Source organism: Callithrix jacchus, chromosome Y (assembly GCF_049354715.1).
Source record: "Callithrix jacchus isolate 240 chromosome Y, calJac240_pri, whole genome shotgun sequence".
Lineage (NCBI taxonomy): Eukaryota > Metazoa > Chordata > Mammalia > Primates > Cebidae > Callithrix > Callithrix jacchus.
The window spans coordinates 9,213,982-9,234,881 of record NC_133525.1 but is presented as its reverse complement, the minus strand read 5'-3'; the positions used below and the strand labels follow the sequence as shown (position 1 = coordinate 9,234,881).

At 44.0% G+C, this 20,900-nt stretch overlaps 1 protein-coding gene across 1 annotated transcript; it reads right to left on the bottom strand.

The window, feature by feature from the left end:
- Window positions 1–3,150: 3,150 nt before the first annotated feature.
- LOC128930742 (RNA-binding motif protein, Y chromosome, family 1 member B-like) lies at window positions 3,151–17,209 on the bottom strand. Its single transcript, XM_078364525.1, has 12 exons — window positions 17,072–17,209; window positions 14,820–14,932; window positions 13,547–13,650; window positions 11,023–11,200; window positions 9,265–9,417; window positions 7,216–7,330; window positions 6,240–6,350; window positions 6,055–6,143; window positions 5,257–5,374; window positions 4,287–4,397; window positions 4,113–4,201; window positions 3,151–3,722 (listed from the first exon to the last, which is right to left on the bottom strand). Exons 2-12 carry the CDS (start codon window positions 14,923–14,925, stop codon window positions 3,433–3,435), a joined length of 1,464 nt encoding a protein of 487 aa, XP_078220651.1. The 5' UTR covers window positions 14,926–14,932; window positions 17,072–17,209; the 3' UTR covers window positions 3,151–3,432.
- Between the last annotated feature and the right edge of the window lie 3,691 nt (window positions 17,210–20,900).

Genomic DNA, 20,900 nt, shown 5'->3' with positions numbered 1-20,900 from the left:
ATCTTTCGGTCTCGGCCCCCCAGAGTGCCGGAATCAGGCGAGAGCCAGTGCATCTGGCTAGAACTTCCTATTTTTTGGTAATATCAGCGTGGTTTGCTTCTCAAAGCAAACCCCACTTTCAGAAGGAAACCCCACTGGAGAGGTGTTACACATTGTTGGAGAGTCAGCTTTGAAAGGTCCATTTATCTCTTCCTTCAACTTACAGATATGCGGAAATGCAGCAAATCCTGTCCGTATAATTTACACTTACTGATGACTTCCAAGTGAAGGTATCAGAGCACATGATGAGTTCCTTGTACAGTGCATCTGAAAGAAAACTCAAAAATGTGGTTGGGTGAGTTAGCTGACGACTGTAGTCCCAGGAGGTTGGGAGGCAGAGGCAGGTGGATTATTGAGGTCAGGCGTTCGAGGCCAGCCAGGACCCCGAGAAGAAACCCTGTCTCCTCTAAAAATACAAACATTAGAGGCCGGGTGCGTTGGATCACTCTTGTAACCCCGGCACTTTGGGAGGCTTAGGTGGATGGATCGCCTGAGGTCAGGAGTTTGAGACCAGGGTGACCAACATGGTGAAAGCCTGTCTCTACTAAAAATACAAAAATTAGCCGGCCGTAGTGGTGAGTCCCTGTAATTCCGGCTACTTCACACGCTGAGGCAGGAGAACGCTTGAAGCAGGGAAGAAGATGTTGCAGTGAGCCGAGATTGTATCTCACAGGTTATTTCCTGTTTCCCATTCTATTAAATTCATATGAACGAATTTCACATGAAGATGGTTTAGGAAAAATACTCCTATGGTCAGAGTATCATAGACACTTTTTGTTTAAAACGTGTCTCCCTGGCCTCTGAAAATAACCTGCAGTGGAGCGGGCTAGTAAGCTCACTGCAGACTGGTCCTCATCTCTTTAAGATATCCTCCTGCCTTAGCATCCAAAAAAGAGGAGGTACACTGATGCACAATTAAATGCAGCCATTTCTGCCTATTTCCTAGAGACTCTATTTCTCCATGTCGCCCAGCCTTTGTCTCAAATGCCTCAGGTGAAGCGCAATGCCTGCCTCAGCCTTGCAAAGTGCTGCCATTAAGGACCCGAGTTACCACACCTGGACAGACACTATATCTTGATTTGCCACTGTGAAGACACACAAGACTAGGGAGTTTTATCATTTTATTTAATCTTCAGATTTCTACGCTGTATGTGAACGAAAATGCAACATCATAACATGAATAACCCACCCGAAGGTCAAAGTTGCAAACTTCTCTTTTCTGAAATTATTTGCACATTTTTACCCTAAAAAACAAATCTGGTCCAATTTTCTCATGAAAATACTTCCTTCCACAGATTAGTTTGTTACCTCTAAACACTACGGATTATAAGAGTTCTGTTTCAATGGAAAACTAAAGAGCACTCACGTAAGCATTCTTACATGTTTAGTAGTTATTTGTATCTTTGAATAGCATATTCATCCATTAATTAGATTTTTATTCATTATATATTCCATTTCGTTAGGCGGTGTGATCCAGTAAATTAATTGGTTTACCTACTGGGGTACAAATCTTTTTATCTGATAGCATCATTGGGTTTCTCCACCACCCATTTTTATTTTGATTACCAGATAATTTATTGAACCTTTAAGCAATCTGGACTCTGAAACTTTATGCCGATGTATTGTACACTTAACTGTCCCAAAGTGACGACTTTTAAAGCACTCCTGTCCATAGTAAATTAAATCCGATAGGCTGAGCATAGGGGAAAGCTGACAGGCTTTGCATGCTGGCTTATGCCTGTATTAAAGCACTTTGGGAGACAGAAGAGGGTGGATCCTGATTGAAGGGAAGACCATTCCCAACAGGGTGAAATGGTCTCTGTACAAATTACAAAATACTAGCCAGCTGACAGACACCTGAAATCCCACTTACTAAAGTTGCAGAGGGAGAAAAATAGCTTGAAAACAATAGGTGGAGATGGCAATGAGCTAAGTTCAAGCCACTGCACCCTAGCTTCAATGACAATGCTAGTCTGCGTCACAAAAGAAATATATGAACAAGTCAATAAACTAAAAATAACTTCACAAAACACCAGCCCTTCTGGATCATACGTATTTGTGAGAATTTATTGCTACACACTTATTTATAACCATTGCAAGTATTTCAAGAAATAATTAATGTTAGTTCATGAAAGACATTGATTTTCCAATTTTTCGGAACGATTAATATCTTTAAGCTATGTATTTAGGAAATTTAGCTGGCTCACTTTTGAGTAAGGTGGAAATAGTTTTTCATAACCATTGTGCCCTCTAGTCACAGAATGCTACAAGAAGAATGTTCTGGGTACCTTCAACTTCAGCAACAAAACCCACCTAATGCTTTCCTTTATCCTTTAGTATCCCTTAAAGGGCAAATCGTTTAGTTTGAGATTAGTTCAGTAGTCTTTCTGAAGCCTTCTGAAAATTAACCTTTTGATGTGTCCAATGTGTTGGGGTTACAGGAGTGAGCCACCTGGCCTGGCCAAAACCGCTACATTTTTCTTTGAGACACATTCTCACCCTGTCCCCCAGGTGGAAGTGCAGCAGTGTAATCCTAGCTCACTGCAACGTCCGCCTCCTGAGTTCAAGCAGTTCTCCTGACTCGGCCTCCAGAGTAGCTGCGACTACAGCCATGTGCCACCATGCCTGCCTAATTTTCTGTATTTTTATTAGAGACTGGCTTTCACTCTGTAAGCGAGGATGGTTTCAATCCCCTGATCTTGTGGTCCACTTGCTTAGGCCTCCCAAAGAGGTGGGCCGCCTGCTGAGTTCAAGCAGTTCTCCTGACTCAGCCTCCAGAGTAGCTGCGACTACAGCCGTGTGCCACCATGCCTGCCTAGTTTTCTGTATTTTTATTAGAGACTGGCTTTCACCCTGTAAGCGAGGATGGTTTCAATCTCCTGACCTTGTGGTCCACTTGCTTAGGCCTCCCAAAGTGCTGGGAATACAGGGATAAACTAAAGAAACACAGCCCAGGTAGGAAACCTGTACACATTCCAACGGAATCTGGACAGAGATGCCTAGTCTTGTTTCAGCTTAGGTGCAAACAAATGAAGAAATCTCTCAACACCGCAGTTTACTCTCCTCCGTCATTTGCGTTTAAGCATGTGTAGCAATAAAATCAGGCATTTTATATTACATGGAAAATTTTATTCCGGAAATGTTAAAACGGACATTACATCAAAGCAGAATAGTTTTCAATTCAGTTGGCACTAACAGTTGTAAAATTACTTGCAAAAAATAAGCTTTTAGCTTAATACCTCAAAAACATTCATGAAGGAAGTATCTCCCCTTCCTCCCCAAAACAACCTATTTCTTATAGTGATACTCAGGTAATAATGCAGAAACCACATATTGATTTGCCATTCAACAGCAAGGTCTGGTATGCAATAATCATGATTTTTAGCAGCACCTTCAGTCTCCTTTTTCAGATCGCCTTCCCCCATCCTCTCCCTTAGGTGTCCCATCTCTTGAGCTCCCATGTGCTTCAGGAGAAGCACGGTTCATTCTCTCCACAGACGGTGGACACGTTGGTTCTTTTCTGCCACAATGCTCAGCATCAGTGGAAGAGAAATCACCATGGCTCCTTGAGTACTTCTCCCGACTTCTGCCATACCTATCTCGCGCATTGTTATCATCAGGGAAACTGCTTCCACCATAAGTCTTCCGAGGCCCCTGTGCAGGTGCTGCACCACGAGACGTCCCTGTGGGGTTAATAAAATTACGGAACTTATGTTAAAATACATGTAAACATTTTTACTGGCATCACTAAAGCATGAATCAGATAAAGTACTATTTGGAAACATTAGCATTCATCTGTCTTTATTGACAGGAGACTCTTTATTTCTGCATTGTTCACAAGGCTCTACTGAAAAGAGCCGTAAGAGCAGTATTTCCAAGTTCAAGGAATTTCATTCTGAACCGGCCCTCAATTAAAACTGAGGTTTTAAGCTTCGTACCGTTCTCTAAGCTTTCTACTGTTCAGAACGCTCAATATTTAAACATGTTGTACGTTTCCTTTATACTTTCTCGTTTAAAAACTCTGGTCTATTCAATATAATTCTGTAACTGGAAAATCAAACGTGGAGTCTTACTATGTATCTGATATGACGCTCTGTTAGAACTGCTACTACGACGTTCAAAATGATCTCTACCACCATGCCTTCCGTGGCCATCATGATCACTAGATTAAACAAAAAAAAGTTTGACACTGTCAGAATGAACAATTTAAGACATCTATTGGACAAAACCGAAAAATGTTATAATACCTGTATCCTCTAGTGGAACCTTTATCCTGTCTAGAAGGAGCGTGATCACGGTATGCATTGTGTCTACTCATCGAAGCATATTCCATGGTGTCTCGGAAACTTGGATTATTTCTGATTGCAAAAGTTGAAGAACAAATTTTAAGTTGTCAACTTCTAGTATCAAAAACACAACTTATCTACAGGTTAAATACAATAAAGGCCAGACATATATAAAGGCCTAGTCACTTCTCCAAGTACAACATGCGAATACCCAAAAGACAGGTGGAACTGATACCCATAATTGGTTATTCTCAAAATGCATTTCAAAACCCAAGAGATATCGTATTTCAGCCATACTAAAATGGCTATACATTTTAAAATGCTAGGAACACCAAGACTGTCAGAGAATGCAGATAAACTGGAATCCTGATACAATGCTTGCCGGAACGGAAAATGATGCTGCTACTACGGAGAAATGTGGTGGGGCCTCAAAACAAAAAAATTAACATCAGACCAAGAATTATCCCTCGTACATACCCAGCACTGAGTAAGTGTACTAAGACAAACGTGTGTATAAAAGTAGTGTGGAGGAAACACACAAACAAAAGAATGGCTTAACAGCCTGTGAAACAAGGGAAGTGCTATGATGTGAATGAAAGTTCAGGACATGAGGCAGAAAGAAAAGAGATACCAAAGTCGAGTCGTGTTTGAGCCCAATACCATGAAGCAGGCAGAATAGGTCAGTTCACGAACAAAACAGACTGGAGTTTTTTAGCAGCTGAGGGAAAACAGAAGATGAAAGGGACTGCTTAACTGGCAAGGGAGTTGCAGTGCGGAGTGATGAAGAGGTTCTGGACCTAGAGGGAGGTGGCTGTCGCACAACACAGCATGTAATAAATGCCACTTAATGGTTTACCTAAAAGTGTTCAATTTCCTTACGTGAATTTCATCACTAAAACCACAACACACTAGTTTTTCATTTTTCTGTTACCTAGTCTTAGTTGCATAACCATCATCTTTTCCTGACACACGGTCACGTCTCCAGGAAGAGACTGACATTCCGCGTGAAGGGCCTCCTCCGTAAAACTCTCTTCCACGTGATGGGGGACCTGCAAATTTAACATGATTAAACGTTACGGAAACAGCAGAGAACCTGAAACACTATTACCTGTTCACTGAGACAACTGTTATAAGATATTTCTTCAAGGAATCAATTCTTCTTTCCCTAAGTCGCCAGAAATGCATGACATCATGAATACTTTTTACGGCTCTGAATTATCCCTTGATTCCTACAAGGCCAGTTCTTACAAACTTAAGCCACACGCTAATACTTGGGTAGAGGTTCACTTTCTATGGCTTATAACTATTAGTTATCATTTTCCTTCTCATATGAATCGCCCACGTCTATTAATGACACAGGCAAAACACGTAAAACCATCAACGTCTTCGCTGATTGTAAACATTCCACGTTCGTGCTTTCTCGGCTCAAGAAAGGAAATTTACCCATGTTGTTCAGTGCATCTCACTCACACACATACTGCAACCCTCGAATGGCTGCATGCTATGATTCCAACTGAATGCTCTCCTTGGTCTCTACGTGGTTGCCCCTATCTTAAAGGTGGAAAAACTAAAATGTACTACTGCAGTTTCGTAAAACTCTCTAAGCCTTCTACTGTTCAAAACTCTCGGTGTTTAAACATGTTATATTTTTCCTTTATCCTTTCCCTTTTACAGACTCAGGTCTATTCAATATGATTCTGTAATTGAAAAATCAAACGTGGAGACTTACTATATGTCTGATATGACGCTCCGTTAGGACTGCTACCAGGACGTTCAAAATGATCTCTACCACCATGCCTTCCGTAGCCATCATGACCACTAAATTAAAAAAAAAAAAAAAAAAAAAAAGATTGACACTGTCAGAATGAAAAATTTAAGAAATCTGTTGGACAAAAGCGAAAAATGTTATAATACCTATATCCTCTGGTGGGACCTTTATCCTGTCTAGAACGAGCGTGATCACGGTATGCACGGTGTCTGCGAATCGAAGCATATTCCTTGGTGTCTCGGAAACTTGGATTACTTCTGATTGCATAAGTTGAAGAAACAAATTTTAAGTTGTCAGCTTCTAGTATCAAAAACATAACTTATTTGCAGCTTAAATGAAATAAAGGCCAGACATATACAAAGGCCTGGGCACTTCTCTAAATGCAACATGGAAATGCCCAAAAGACAGGTGGAACTGACACTCATCAAGAGTTATTGAGAAAATTCACTTGAAATTCCAAGTATGAGATCATATTTCAGCCATACTAAAATGGCTATACATTTCAAAATGCTCGGAACACCAAGACTGTGAGCGAATGCGGATAAACTGGAATCCTGATACAATGCTTGCCGGAACGGAAAATGATGCAGCTACTACGGAGTGCATCAGTGGTGGGGCCTCAAAACAGAAAAGATTAACAGTAGACCAAGAATTATCACTGGTACATACCCGGCACTGAGTAAGTGTACTCAAACAAACGTTTGCATAAGAATAGTGTGGCGGAAACACGCAAACAAAAGAATGGGTTAACAGCTTGTGAAACAACTGAAGTGCTATGTATGATGTGAATGAAACTTCAGGACATGAGGCAGAAAGAAAACAGATACAAAAGTCGAGTCGTGTTTCAGCCCATGACCACGAAGCAGGCAGAACACGTCAGTTCACAAACAAAACAGACTGGAGTTTATTAGCAGCTGAGGGAAAACAGAAGATGAAAGGGACTGCTTAACTGGCAAGGGAGTTGCAGTGCGGAGCGATGAAGAGGTTTTGGAACTAGACGGAGGTGGTTGTTGCACAACACAGCATGTAAACCACTCGACGGTTTACCTTAAAATGTTCAATTTCCTTACGTGAATTTCATCACTAAAACCGCAACAGACTAGTTTTTCATTTTTCCTTTACCTATTCTTAGTTGCATAACCACCATGTTTTGGTGACATACGGTCACGTCTCCAGGAAGAGACTGACATTCCGTGTGAAGGACCTCGGTAATTCCCTCTTCCACGTGATGGGGAACCTGCAAATTTAACATGATTAAATGTCATGTAACCAGCACAAAACCTGAAACACTGTTACTTGGTTTCTATGACAACTGTTACAAGATATTTCTCCAATGACTCAGTTCTTCTTTCTCTAGGTCGCCAGAAATTCATGACACCATGAATACCTTCTTACGGCTGTGAATTATCTCTTCATTCCTGCAAGGCCAGTTCTTACACACTTAAGCCCTACACTAATACTGAGGTAAAGATTCACTTTCAATGGCTTATAACCCTTAGTTATTATTTTCCTTCTCACACGAATCGCCTACGTCTAGTAATGACACAGGCAAAACCTGTAAAACCATCAAAGTCTTCGCTGATTGTAAAGTTTCCACGTTTGTGCTTTCTCGGCTCAAGAAAGGAAACTTACCCATGTTGGTCAGTGTATCTCACTCGCACAAACACTGCAACCCTCGAATGGCTGCATGGTATGATTCCACCTAAGTGTTCTCCTTGCTGTCTAAGTGACTGTCCCCATCATAGAGGTTGAAAAATTAAAATGTACTAGTGCAGGTTTTCTAATGATGGCCAAGAATTCTTCTCCTGGCAATAAGCAGTACTATTACAGTGCTAATTACATCATTATGCTGCTCTCAAAATAGAAAAAGCCTCTTTAATATACTCTTCATGTGCAGATTCTTAGAGGTCAGCCTTCTACCTATGATGTGTCCGGTGGCTAAAGTTTTAAAGAAAATGTGCTGACTTGTGCATGTTGAGGTCGGCAGATACCTAACTTCACTGATCCTCCACTACAAAATATAAAGTTGAAAATGCAATGTTTTCATTTTCTCCATATTATCATGGAGGGCTAAGAGTAAGAATTTTAATGTGTTCTGCCTAAAATTCTCTGCTGAGAGCTGTTACTTTATTGTCTGGTTTTCTTCTGTTCGCTCTGAAAACTTACACTTCTCCTTCGCACAACTATTACTTCTATTCAACCCTACTGCTTGCCTCACGTTGCTTAGTTCGGAAATCTCCCCTCAAACAACTTCAAGTCCTACACTAAGTATCTTGTGTTAATGTTTAAACATCCCTGTACCGTCTTAATTGACAGCCCTTCCTATATTTCACAACTCTGCACTTCTGTGACATGCACATAGCTCAAAATGTCGGACACGCTCTTGTCCAACATGCATGTCTGAGGATGCTCTTAGCATCCTAAAAACCGGTCAGAATGCCTCTCACATAAGCATTGCTGGGGTCTCAGAATCTGGATGGCCAGGCACAATGGCTCACAGCGTGGGCCAGTGTGGGAGACTGAGGCAAGTCGACTGCTTGAGCTCAGGGATTTAATGTCAACTAGGACAAGGTAGTGAGATCCTGTCTCTACCAAAATATGTATTTAAAAAACAATTTCATAGGTGTGCTGGTGCATGCCACTAGCTGCAGCAACAGCAGGCAGCTTATGGAGAGTAACCGCTTGAGACCCAGAATGTGAGGCATCAATGAGCCATCATCTGGCCAGTGCACTCTGGCCTGGTGAAGGCAGTACTTCAACCCAACAAAGAAACTGAACATACAATTTGTACATCGGAACACCAGTGGTCCAATGCAAAGGAACCTAGGAAATGGAAGAATTGATAGAGTTAAGAAGATGACCTCAAAGTATACTACCAGGAACTTCAAGAAAAATTAAAAGGCATTCTCTAGCGAATACAGCGTTAAAAGGAGTGTTGCCCTCACTGTAATCCCTTTTTTATGTGACATTTGAAGCTCAAGTGTTTCTTCACCATAAAGCTGTAACTTTGGCAGTGAGATGGAAAGTGTTATATCAAAGTGTTCAAACAGTAAATATGCCAATGTATGTGTCACATCTGTTTTGTTTCTCGAACTTTAAGTTAAGCCTTCAGTTCAAAGGGCTCATTTTCAGTCATACAAAAATGACGGAATTCCATCAGGTGGCATTTACCTCGACCTCCCATCCCACTATTGCTTCTAGCCACAGTAAAAGGAGCAGATCTTTTAGGATGAGGACCTCCGCTCGCTGAAGATGGACGGCTCTCGACTGGAAAAGTTCCCCTGAAAGAACTCACGTTGAGATCACGAGTGGATTCACCACCATCTGTATTTCAAAGAAAATCTTGTCAGTTCAGTAACACCAACATTTCTTAAATGGCTGAGCAGGAGATACTTCTAAATCTTCCCTACGTATTGTAATCTTAAACATTCACGTTGGTCTATGCTAAGGAATGTAGAATTGGTATACCAAATCAGTGCAGTTTCAAAATATCAAAATCCATTTAAACATCTATAAAATAAACACTCAAGGAACACTGTATATTGGTGTGAGAAAGACAAGTGGGATAAGTGGAGAGGGAGCTCACAGCAGAAGCCTATTGCCTAAATACAAAAATATAATCAAACAAAAAAAAAGTTAGGAGATCAACGATAAATTACTGTTCATATCCTTCTGATATTATGAAACCATTTTCAAATCATATAATAAACATAAACCTAACTACACTCAAGGAATCTCAGTTATATATACAACGATACAGTGACACCTCAGAAAGATATGTCATCTGCAAATTTATGAACGTAACACAGAATTCTTATAGTTCTTTATAACATACCACTTTTACTCTTAGCCCATGATCAGTTTTAATAATCTTTAAGAATCACGTATTAAATAATAATATTCTTTTACGTATCTACAAACAAGTGTGAGGCATATTCCAATTCCTTGGTGGTGTCACATGTAAAAATATACACGTTCTCATGCATGCACAGTATTAATAATCTTCACCCTCGAGATTAATTGCAATCAAAAATGACAAAAAGACCTGCCTCTTAAAATGAAGTGAACACCGCAGTTTCAAATTTAGAAAATATCTCTCCCATATATTACATGGCTAGCAATTAAAATTCCAAACTAAATATTAGATCTTTGATGGTTGGTTAATTGATAAAACAAGTTAACCAACAGGTATTTTCTCAATACATGGTTTCTTTTTCTAAGTAAAAATTAAGCCCTCTGTCCTACTGAGTAAACCAATCTTAAATACCATTTTCAGAAGCTCTTCCTCCAGCAAAGAAAGACACATACGTATCTGTGAAGCCACGGTTTCTGGCATTTCTGAGTCACAGAATCATTTGAGACGTTGCAGTTCTATACTCCATGAATGGAAAATGCTTTATGGCAGGCCTATTTACACATTCTCCGTATCAAAACCGAAACGGTTCTGTATTGTGTACATGTTTACACACACACACGCGCGCGCGCGCACGCACACTCACACACACAAACAAATATTGTTAAGTAAGTCCTCTACTGCGCAGTTACTAATGTCCCATTGGAAGGGCTTCTAGGTTTCATGGTATTTGGATAACACAACCCACATGAAATTCTGAGACCCAAAATAAGAAACTCTAAAGTACAACTAATGGAAACGTGTTGAGTGGAAAATCTGTGGAGAACATGTAATCAAGATTCATAAACTCCATTCAATTTGAAACGTGTCTTACTTCGATGCAAAGTAATTCGGAGTTTAGAACCAGTTTCAGATATTAGTTTAATCATTCCACTTTTAGTATTCATCAATAATGTTGCTCATTAACAGTTAGTTTTCTGTTCATAAAGGATATAAATAAATTTCAGAAATTTCCACGTTTTCAAGCTTTTTGTCTTTCAGTCCTGTGCTTCCGACTTTATATTTTATAACGTTACCCAAGCGTTCTCCACGTGAGGGATGCCGACGTCTCGTCTGTCCTCTACTTCCACTTGCAGATCTCTGCTCTCCTGTGGGTCTCCTCTTTCTTGAAAAACGCAGTGTTCCCTGCCTGCCACCACTTTGAAAAAACGGTTCCTTGGCTTGTTCTACTTTCATTGTTTTTCCATCCACAAACTGAAAGGATTAAGTATACCATCAGCAACAGTGCCACATTTGAACTAATCATATTTTACAGACGTTTTTACATCAACTGTATTAACATTCTAGATGTCGTCTCCTAAACAAACACAAACTTTCTTTTTCCTGAAATGCCCACATTGCGAACACTGCAAAACCTGCAACAATCACTGGGACCATGCATTCTGTTAAGAAATGAACACCAATTCCATTATTCGATTCCCTCGAAAAGGCCTCCGCTACTAAAAACTGCACCTAGAAAAGTTAAACCATGACAAATTGTACGGGACAATGTCGCCCATCTCTTCTTCACAATACAGAATCTCTTTCACCTTTGCACTCACATCACATATTTAAAAGCCTCGGTGTCTGGAGCCCATACGAAAGGATGTGTCATTTGAAAACATAAGGTTATTTATTCAAAGTGATCAGTCACATTATACATTATGAATACTTTCTTGATCCTGCTGCTGTCAATCACACAAAATGTCCCAATATGATTTACAGTTCTGTATCTACTCTAGTTCTTTCTCAATAAGCGTGATCCCTGTTTAGTCTCATTCATATTTTCTGCCTTACTCATTTCTTACTTTGCCTAGAGGTGTCCTTAAAACAAGACCCTTAATGTAGTACTTCATGTTATTTCTGAGAAATGGTTTACTGACCTAATTAAATTCACAAAAACTTTCTTCAGTTCCATCTTTTCTGTAGGCCCAAGTAATGTTTGACCGAGTTCTGCTAATAACTCTATTTGAACGTTACATGGCTTTTGTTATTTGGGAAAAGATCTTAAACTCCGTCCAAGACTTGCTGCATCCAAATCAGCAGTTCTTCCTATCTTGAGACATCTTGTGTTATTTCTCGGCCCAGAATAATTTCCCCAGTTTTGCGCATGGTCGCTTCCTTCCCAGTGTTCCAAGTCAGACACAATTTCTTAAACTGCAAGCTCCCTGTGAAAACTCTATAGGATCTTCTTTATTTCCCTTCTCAACGTTTGTCTGCATATGACATTTATATTAACTTTTCCATTATAAAATATGTGAGACAGGTAATTTGGAAAAGATATCTACACAGATGAACTCTGCTTGAGCACGAAACCTGGGGGGAAATACCAAAATATTACGATACCTAGGTCAAAACTGTCCCCATACCAAGCATGAAACCACGAACCGAAGCAACTATCAGGTTGTACTACACCTTAAAATATGAGAGGATATGGGTGAATAAAGATAAGTTAGTGATCAAGTGATTAATACCTAATACAGTGAGCACAAAATTTCTGTAACAGACACTGAGGGAGAACACAGGAAACCTAACTTGTTCTTAAAGGATAAACTGCCATTTGCGCAACATTTACGTGGAAGAGTAATACTCAAGAGGTCCAGGAAAACATACTGGGAATGGCATCCATATAGCAGGAACTAAAAACCGATTGGGATAACGTTGTAAAATAAAAAAGCTCCAGGGCATCTCCAAGGGAATGATCCTGAATGCAACGTAAAGGAATTCAGTAGGTAAGAGACTTGCATAAAAGTTTAAAGCTGTAACAAATACAGAGTCCCTAGAATTTAAGACTCCACAGGACGTGATGCACTGTTCGGACCGAAGCAAGTGCTGGAACACACTGGAAGAGTTAGCAAGAAGGTATGCATGTTACCTAGTGACGAGGTATGCATGTCACCCCGGTTACAGAAGGAAAAAAAAAAAGTTCTCAGGAGAAGGGCGCAAGGATGGGCAAACATGTCAGTTGCTTGTTGTGTTATCCGGCTTCAATGTTCTCGCATTATTTTCTATTTTCAAGTACCTAACACTTCCTTAAATGTAACGGTCTTGTTTAAATGAACTTTCTCAAGAATGTATTTTCAGAGAATGGCAGAGAATCGTTACTTCTTGTGAGAGTCTGTCTAGACGTCGATCTACAAAAGACTTATATTTTCTACGTCTGTCTAGATGTCGATCCACCGTTTCTCTGTGCTATAGACGTTTCCCTACGAGTTGGACGTGTGATTTCTTTAGCAGCCATTTAATAAACTTGACTGATGTTTCTTATTTTCGTCAGAGTTCCTTCTAAGTTTTAAAGCTGTTCAAAAGCTTTCAAACCCTATTTACACTCAGACTGAAATAAAAACATAGAAACTGGATTACCATAACGCAATTTATATAATGTTCCTTCCAATATCCTTCCAACTACACTTGCATTGATATGTCCAAGAAAGAGGATAGCTAATCCATTTCCATTCATACGTCATTATATTATTTTCAAAGTGTACTGGTACTGAAAAGACCTAGATATGCTGTTAATTGAAGAACAGGCTTAGAATAGCACTAATAAGGGAAACTTACCTTTCCATTCAACTCGCTGGCAGCAAGTTCAGCATCTGCAGGGTTCTCAAAAGTAATGAACCCGAAGCCTCTGCACTTCATGCTTCCATCTTTCTTCAAGAGAACTAAAATATATGAAAACCTTTTCATTTATAGAATGGACCTACTACGATAGTACTAACTATCTGAATGTTACATCAAGAAACAAGAAAATTCCAATTCACATCCTTCCTGTGATTCTTCACACTGAGTCACCCCTATCAACAGCCTATTTTCTTCCATTTTCCTAACTGACTCCATCTTAGCTGTGAGCCTGACATGCTCCATTTAGCTTCTCCCTCCCTGCCTCGGCCCCCTAGAGGTGCATTCCTAGGTCACACTGCATTCAAAGCTACTCCCAGTACCTGTAACCACTGTAACCACATCCTGTTTGGCAAGTCTACCTGCTACTCTCAATACCCTCCTCGGGGTTTGAGCCTATGAAAAGTTCCCCCTGCTACCTCCTCCATGCTTGGATGCAAATACCCTTAGCAACCAACCATCCTGGGAACCTCCTGCCCCCTGGGTACCAGGTTCCTTATCTAACTTGCTTGTTCTGCATCTGTAAAATTCTGCTTCAGCTAGGCTCCACCTCCCCTACCTAACGCAAGGCATAAAGGGAAATCAAGCCCCTTCGTCTGGCCTGAGAGATTATCAGGGTGAGCTGTCTCACAGACAAATAATGGGCTCTTAATTTGGAACTCAGAGTCTCCTTCTCCTTCTCCCTCCTCATCCTCCCCCTCCCCCTCCCCCTCCGCCTCCTCCTTCTTCTTCTTCTTCTTCTTCTTTTTGAGACTGAATGTCTCTCCTTACCCAGGCCGAAGTGCAATGGCCCCATCTGGGCTCACCGCAACCTCCGCCTCCTGGGTTCAGGCAATTCCACTGCCTCAGCCTCCTGAGTAGCTGGGATTACAGACATGTGCCACCGTGCCCAGCTAATTTTTGTATTTTTAGTAGAGACGGGGTTTCACCGTGTTGACTAGGATGGTCTCGATCTCTTGACCTCGTGATCCACCCGCCTCGGCCTCCCAAAGTGCTGGGATTACAGGCGTGAGCCACCGCGCCCCACTGGCCGTACTATGCAGGTGAACTTTACCACAGACCCTTCACCTGCTGCCATGAGAATATCCTGAATACCGAATAGAAACTTCAAAACAAGAGCTTAAAAACAAACAGAAAATTAAGTAAACTATTACAGATATTAAGTATATGTTTACTTTGGGGACAAAACCTGTATGTTGGCTTTAAGGGTTACCTTCAGAAACGGGACCATGTCTCTCAAATACTGCTTTTAGCGTCTCTTCCGTGGCTTCTCTAGTGAGCCCACCAACGAACAGCTGGCCAAGGCAACCTGCTTCCATAATTTTGCTGTAAATGGTAAAAAAATAAATCTATATTTAGATAACAATAACAAGGTGAAAATATTAAATTTTTTTACATCCTGTGTTGAAAACTGATGTGAAATTCCCTTAACGGGGCTGTCCTATTTTAATGTATCTTACTTCCTATACCGGTAACATAAAGAGCACAAGGGGGAATGGCTTCATGGCTTAATGGTACATTTCACTGCATACCTGAGAAAATCTCTTTAGTAAAACCAGAAAAGGGAAGCTATTCTAATTTTACAAAGTGGAAATACACAGGATTCCCCAATTTAAATAGTTTTCGTTGAAAATTGTAGCTTTTATGAAGTACAATTGTTGTAAAGAGGTAAGATTCCTGATGCCAATGTGCACTGCTCCCTGCAGCCTCCTCCGGCCAGCCTCAAGTGATCCTGTCACATGTCAGCTTCCCAAGTAGCTGGGACTACAGTGGCCTGCTACCAGAGGTGGGGTGTGCGTGTGTGCGTGTGTGTTTTCAACATAGATCCAGGTGGCCCCATGTAGCTAACAGAGCTGTGTAGGTGTGTTTGTGTGTGTATGTGTGCAGGGGTGCGTGCAGGGATGTGTGTGTGTGTGTGTGTGTGTGCACGCGCGCGCGTGTGTGTCTTTAAATAGACCCAGGTTGTCCCATGCTGACAACCTTTGAATCTTCTGGGCTCAAGTGATATGCCAGCAAGAAGCTACCAAGGTGATGGTTTCTTTAAGGGGGAACTGCCACAGGAAACCACCTGATATCTTGATAAATGATTTAATGACACGCTTAACCTACATGCTTTCTTCGGGGAGAACATTTTAAATATTGTACAATCTTTTGGTGATTGGAAATATACACGAGATCGGGTATCTACAAACTCTGGCTTTCTGCCATAAATATCTTTGGCCTTTCAGGGACCGGGCTGCAAATTAAGGGGTGAAGCACTCTAAGTCTCTGAGCCCCGCCTCCGTGAGGTCGGCAGAGGCTAGGAGCAGTACTCTGGCCGGGAGTACTGCTCCACTTTTACAAAGTGGAAATACACAGGATTCCCCAATTTAAATAGTTTGTAAAAAGGCACGCGAGAAATCTCAGTGGCCATCTCCTTATGAGAAGGTAGCATCTGAGAATGACGTGAGGTGCCACAGCTGCATGACACCATCCACCCTATCACCATGCTGTCACACACTGCACTCCATTCCACCCCGCTGCCGCCAAAACTGCCCCATCACGCCGTTCTGAGCAGAAGCCCCGCCGCACCCCGTGCCCCTTGGCAAGCGGCCGACTCTCCGCTCGGCAGCATGTCCACTCGCCGCCTTCTTCCCCCTACCAACCCCTCGTCTGTGAAAAAGCTGCCTTCCTCCAAACCGGTCCCTGGTGCCTGAATGGCAACAGGTTATAGGACCCCCGTTATGTTACTCAGGCTACTCTCCAACTCGTGACCTCGTCATTCTTACATCTTCACTTCCGAAAATGTTGGGATTACAGGAGTAGGTCAGTTTGCCAGGTTAATACAAAACCTTAAGCACATCTCTTTGTTTCCGTTTTCGGCTATCTACCGCCATTTATCTCCCTTACAAACACGTCTTCCATTTAAATTACTTACGGTAGCAGAGATACATGAAAAGCCTTTCAAATACTGTCATCGATTACACGTTTAAAAGAGGCAAATTTAAACTGATTATTCATGGTTCCAGACTTGTACATACCCGAGAGTAATGCAATTTATGTGAAAATTTGCTAAGTCCTGTGAAGAAAATCAGAAATTTGCAATGTGCTAGGTAAAAGTACAGGTTGTTTGTTTGTTTGTTTTTCTGATCACAGTGCTTAAGTACACTGCCTGTGCATTTGACTTATGACCGCATTCACAGAGAATAACCGTTTCCATAAAAAGTGCACGGGACAACAATGGCGCCCGAGGTCCGTCTCCCACACCTTGCCCCCACATCGGACTTGTCCAACCGTAAAGGGAAGAATCCTCAAGAAACATCAATGAGTTTAACCAACATGAGTTTCTCACGAGCACTAAGGACGACCCCCTCTCTACCGTCTCCTCCCATATTTCAACACCCACACACTGAAAACCACAGCAGCCCCTTTCACTGAAGACGTCCGAACACCTCGCTGCGTTTGTATTCTTGCCGAGAGACCAACCTGAGCGGAGAAACAAAACCACAGGTGCTTCTCAGTAGGACAAACAGCCTCTGGGTCACCGGGCCCTCAGGGTGCTGGCACCTGGCTCTGGAACGCCTCTAGCCCCGCTGCCGTGTGAGACGCCTGGAACCGGACTGCGCGGGAAAGAGCCCCCGGCAGCCCAGCGGAAGAAGCGGAAACTGCGCCTCTCCGCAGCAGCCAATCAGTGCGACGGTGGGTGGGACGCGGTGGGGCGCGGTGGGGCGGGGCGGGGCCGCATCCGGGTGTCCTGCAGCTCCACCCTCCTCGGGCAAGCCACGTGTGACGAGCTGTCAGAGTTTCCGCCCAGTGGCGCTGGGTTCACGCGCAGGCCTGGCGGGCAGGGAGCCCTTTGGAATTGCGGGCATGGAAGTCCCACGGCCTAACTGCCATCATGAGTGTGGCAGGCCACTGACCCACAGCCAACACATGAAACATCTCACTTCATTAGGCAGGCCAGGCAGATGGTACTGAATGTTGCAATTCCAGAGGAGAGGGGGAGGGACCAGCGCGGGCTGCCGGGGCAAGGGCGGCCCGGGTGGCTTGCCGGAAGTGGGGCGGGGCAGGCACGTCAGAGGAGTGTCCTAGTACCTTGCCCTGTTGGAGATTATCTCCTCGGAAAACACCAGTGGCCAAATTCCACATGAACTCTCGCAGGTCTACGTGAATACAGGCTCCGAGTGTCATGCTCTCTCCCTGAGAATGCAGGTCTCCCAGGAGCATGTCTTCCGTCATGTGTCCTGGGCACCCGAGAGACAAGTCAGCAGGGTTGCCCATAGATGGCCTGAGTGCATGCCGTTGTGTACTGCCTTGCAGACTCCGAGGCTCCTGCAAGAGTGCAGCAGCCAGTGGGCTGCCTGCCGGCGACGATCGTCTAGAGGACCAAGGCCTGGCCTATGGCTCCTGGGCTCCTGAGCATAGCTACCCACGCTGTGGCCTATGACCCCAAGGCATGTGAATTGGACGGCGGCCCAGCAAAACTCCCCTGGAACCCTGGATCCACATAGGTGTGAGATGTGGTTCTTCTCAGCAGAGCGCCACCTGAAGGAACGTTGTTCCCCACAGTGTAGGGGTGTGGAGGTGTGGGCTGGGCGATGCAGGCCGGTATCTGTGGGAGCCCCAAGCAGGGCACCATGTTGAGCCTGGAGGCAGAAGAGGGGGACTACTGTACAGAGCTAGGAAGTGGACTTGTGGTTGGAGGTGATGCTGGTGGTGGACTACATAATCATGGTTGTGGAGGTGTCGGCCGAGGAGGAGGCTGATGTTGAGCCACAAGACAAGGACCAGTGGGCATGGTGTCGCCCTGGCCCTGGCCCCTGCATACCTGGCTGGACTCACTGAAGGTCTCTGACTTGCAGCTTTGGGGCTTAAGGACCAGAGCTGTATCCTTGCAACTGCCCCTTCAGAATAGCTGACAGAAGCGGGTGAGCCTCAGGCTTCCAGAGGTGGAGTTTGGTGAAGCAAGGCCTGAGGTGCAGGGGGTCAGCCAGAAGGCGGCGGTGGGTGACAGGAGGGAAACCGAGGCCAGACGCCTGTAGACAGGAGGAAAGCTTGCTTGCAGGTGCTATAAGAACATGTGTTAGGGACTGGGACCCAAGCTCATTGCTAACAAGGGAGAGTAGCAGTGCCAGGAGCCCTTAGCACACAGCAGAAAGTTGAAGGGCATGTTTCTCCGGGAATGTCAATGGAGAAAGGGGAGTCTCCATGTCCATGGCAACTATTGAACTACCACCGCTCCCAAAGCCTGTTCCCGGGAGCTCTCTCCAGAAACACAAGGTGCTCAACAGTGGTTCACAGTGCACGGGGATTCTGTCTTCTTCAAGACAGGCACCAGCACCTCAGACATGCTTTTATTCTCTGCTGGCACAGCACCTAAAGGGGTGTAAGCACTGAACATGTGTAACCTCCATTGTACCCATCAGAGAAACCAGGAGAATAGGACACCACATGTCAGGACAACAGCACAGCCTGCCCAGCACCCATCACACAAGGGCCACGTGAACTCTGGAACCCTAGGGAAGCAGCCACTTCACACCACAACACCCTGCCTCCCAAACCCACTGCCCACTTTTCTGTACCTGACCTCTGATGAGCACAGGCTTTCTCCATCATGCTCTACCTGGCTCCAAGACCATCACAGCCAGGACGGTGGCCCCACAGCAGAGTGAGAGAGGACCATCAAGGAATGGGGGGGTGCCACATCAGATGTCTGTGGATAGCCCTGTCCCATAATTCTAGTGCTGTTGCAAAGTTGCACGGTGTTTTATGTCATGCCCAGCCAATCTAATGGAAGCTCCTTACCACAGGCAGATAGCGCAGTCATACCAAGATATTGGCCTGGATCAGAAAGCATGATGAAGTCCCGCGTAACTATGTGATGGATTTGCAGGTCAGTCTTGGGAGGGATTGGGTGTCCAGGTCAGGGGGGACTGCAAGATGTCTCAGTGGGAGAGCTAGGAATGGAAAAGGTATGCTTCACTCCAGCTAGCAGGCTACTTTAGTCCATCTAGATGAAATGGTCCCTTTGGGTTTATCCTGTTTCTTTCTAAGAAGACAGGCAGGTAGACGAACAAATCCATCCAGGGTAATTTTTTTTCCCCTCATTTCAGCCTTTACTCCTGCAGTGAAGTGATCATTAAGGAGTATCCTTGTAAGGAGTCCCTCCTGGCACGGTATGGGAGACGGTATGCGGAAGGGCAAGCCTGGCATGAGCCTCCCTGAGTTCTTTTCTTCCAGGATACAGGGTTTCTCATTCCACAGCAGTTGGTAGTTCTGGGATCACAAAGGTGAAGTCCCAAGCTGCAGGCAGTACACCACCTCCCTGAGCATCTTCAGCTGTTTGGCTCACCGTGACTGCCCAGATTCTGGCAGGATTGCTGTGCTGGGGCCACTGTGGGGATGGTAGGAGAGGACATTGTTGGTTATTTCTTGGCCTCTGGAGAATTCACTTTGAACGAGGGCCTGACCTGTCCCAAATCATTTCCCTAGGACCCCAGATCATGAGCGAGGACCTGGGCCTTAATCCCCTGCAGTGCCGCCTCAAGGGAGTTAGGCACTCAGAGAAGAAACAGAGACTAGGTCAGGTGAGCAGCTCAGGGCTCAGGGCTAAGATGCCTGTATGTTCTGGAGCTGTGATGCATGTGGAGAAACCAAAGCTGAGGGAAGTTACTGCAGTGGGCAAATGCAGGCCATCCACGGACTGAAGAAAGGTCCATTAAGGAACTGTAACACCCACAGTTCAGGATGGGAGACGTTAATGCTGCCTAGGAGGCATAAGTGGCTAAGACATGTTGCTGAGAAGCAAGTATCAAGGGATAGCTGCCTCATCATATCTAGCCTGGCCCTTTCCCCACCCTGAGTCCTGTTGTTACCTGGGGTTCGGTTTGAGCCTAACTAGGGCCCTCTCACCCTCAATGCGGATGTCTACCTGAGGTCCAACTAGGTCTATGTCCTCCCAGAACGGTTCTTCTGGACCAGTCATATGCTGTGACATGACCCCAAGCTTTCCTGACATGCTCGCATTCCTCTGCCATCCTCACTCACACTGCCTAGGCACCCCAGACACAATAGACCACTGCACAGGGGATCTGGAGGACCACATTGGGCTCACAGGAGAGGAAATGTGAAGAGGTGGCAAAATGGCAGGGGCCTTCTGTGCGTGTCCAGAGAGGGAATCTGGCTGGGCATAAGGAAAAGTTAGCCTAAGTATTGCTGTGAAAAGTCAGTGTCACTTGTCCCTGAGCATGGGTGCACACACAGATGGTTTAAATCACATTGGCATCAATACTGCCTAAGTGATCTACAGACTCTA

Excerpts from the sequence above, each read along its gene's own strand:
- LOC128930742 (XM_078364525.1), bottom strand. The coding sequence starts at position 14,925 with ATGGAAGCAGGTTGCCTTGGCCAGCTGTTCGTTGGTGGGCTCACTAGA. Across the intron at positions 11,201-13,546 it reads CCAGCGAGTTGAATGGAAAG|TTTGTGGATGGAAAAACAAT; the intron begins GTAAGTTTCCCT and ends TAATCCTTTCAG. Across the intron at positions 3,723-4,112 it reads AGCGTCATATCAGATACATA|GGACGTCTCGTGGTGCAGCA; the intron begins GTAAGACTCCAC and ends TTAACCCCACAG.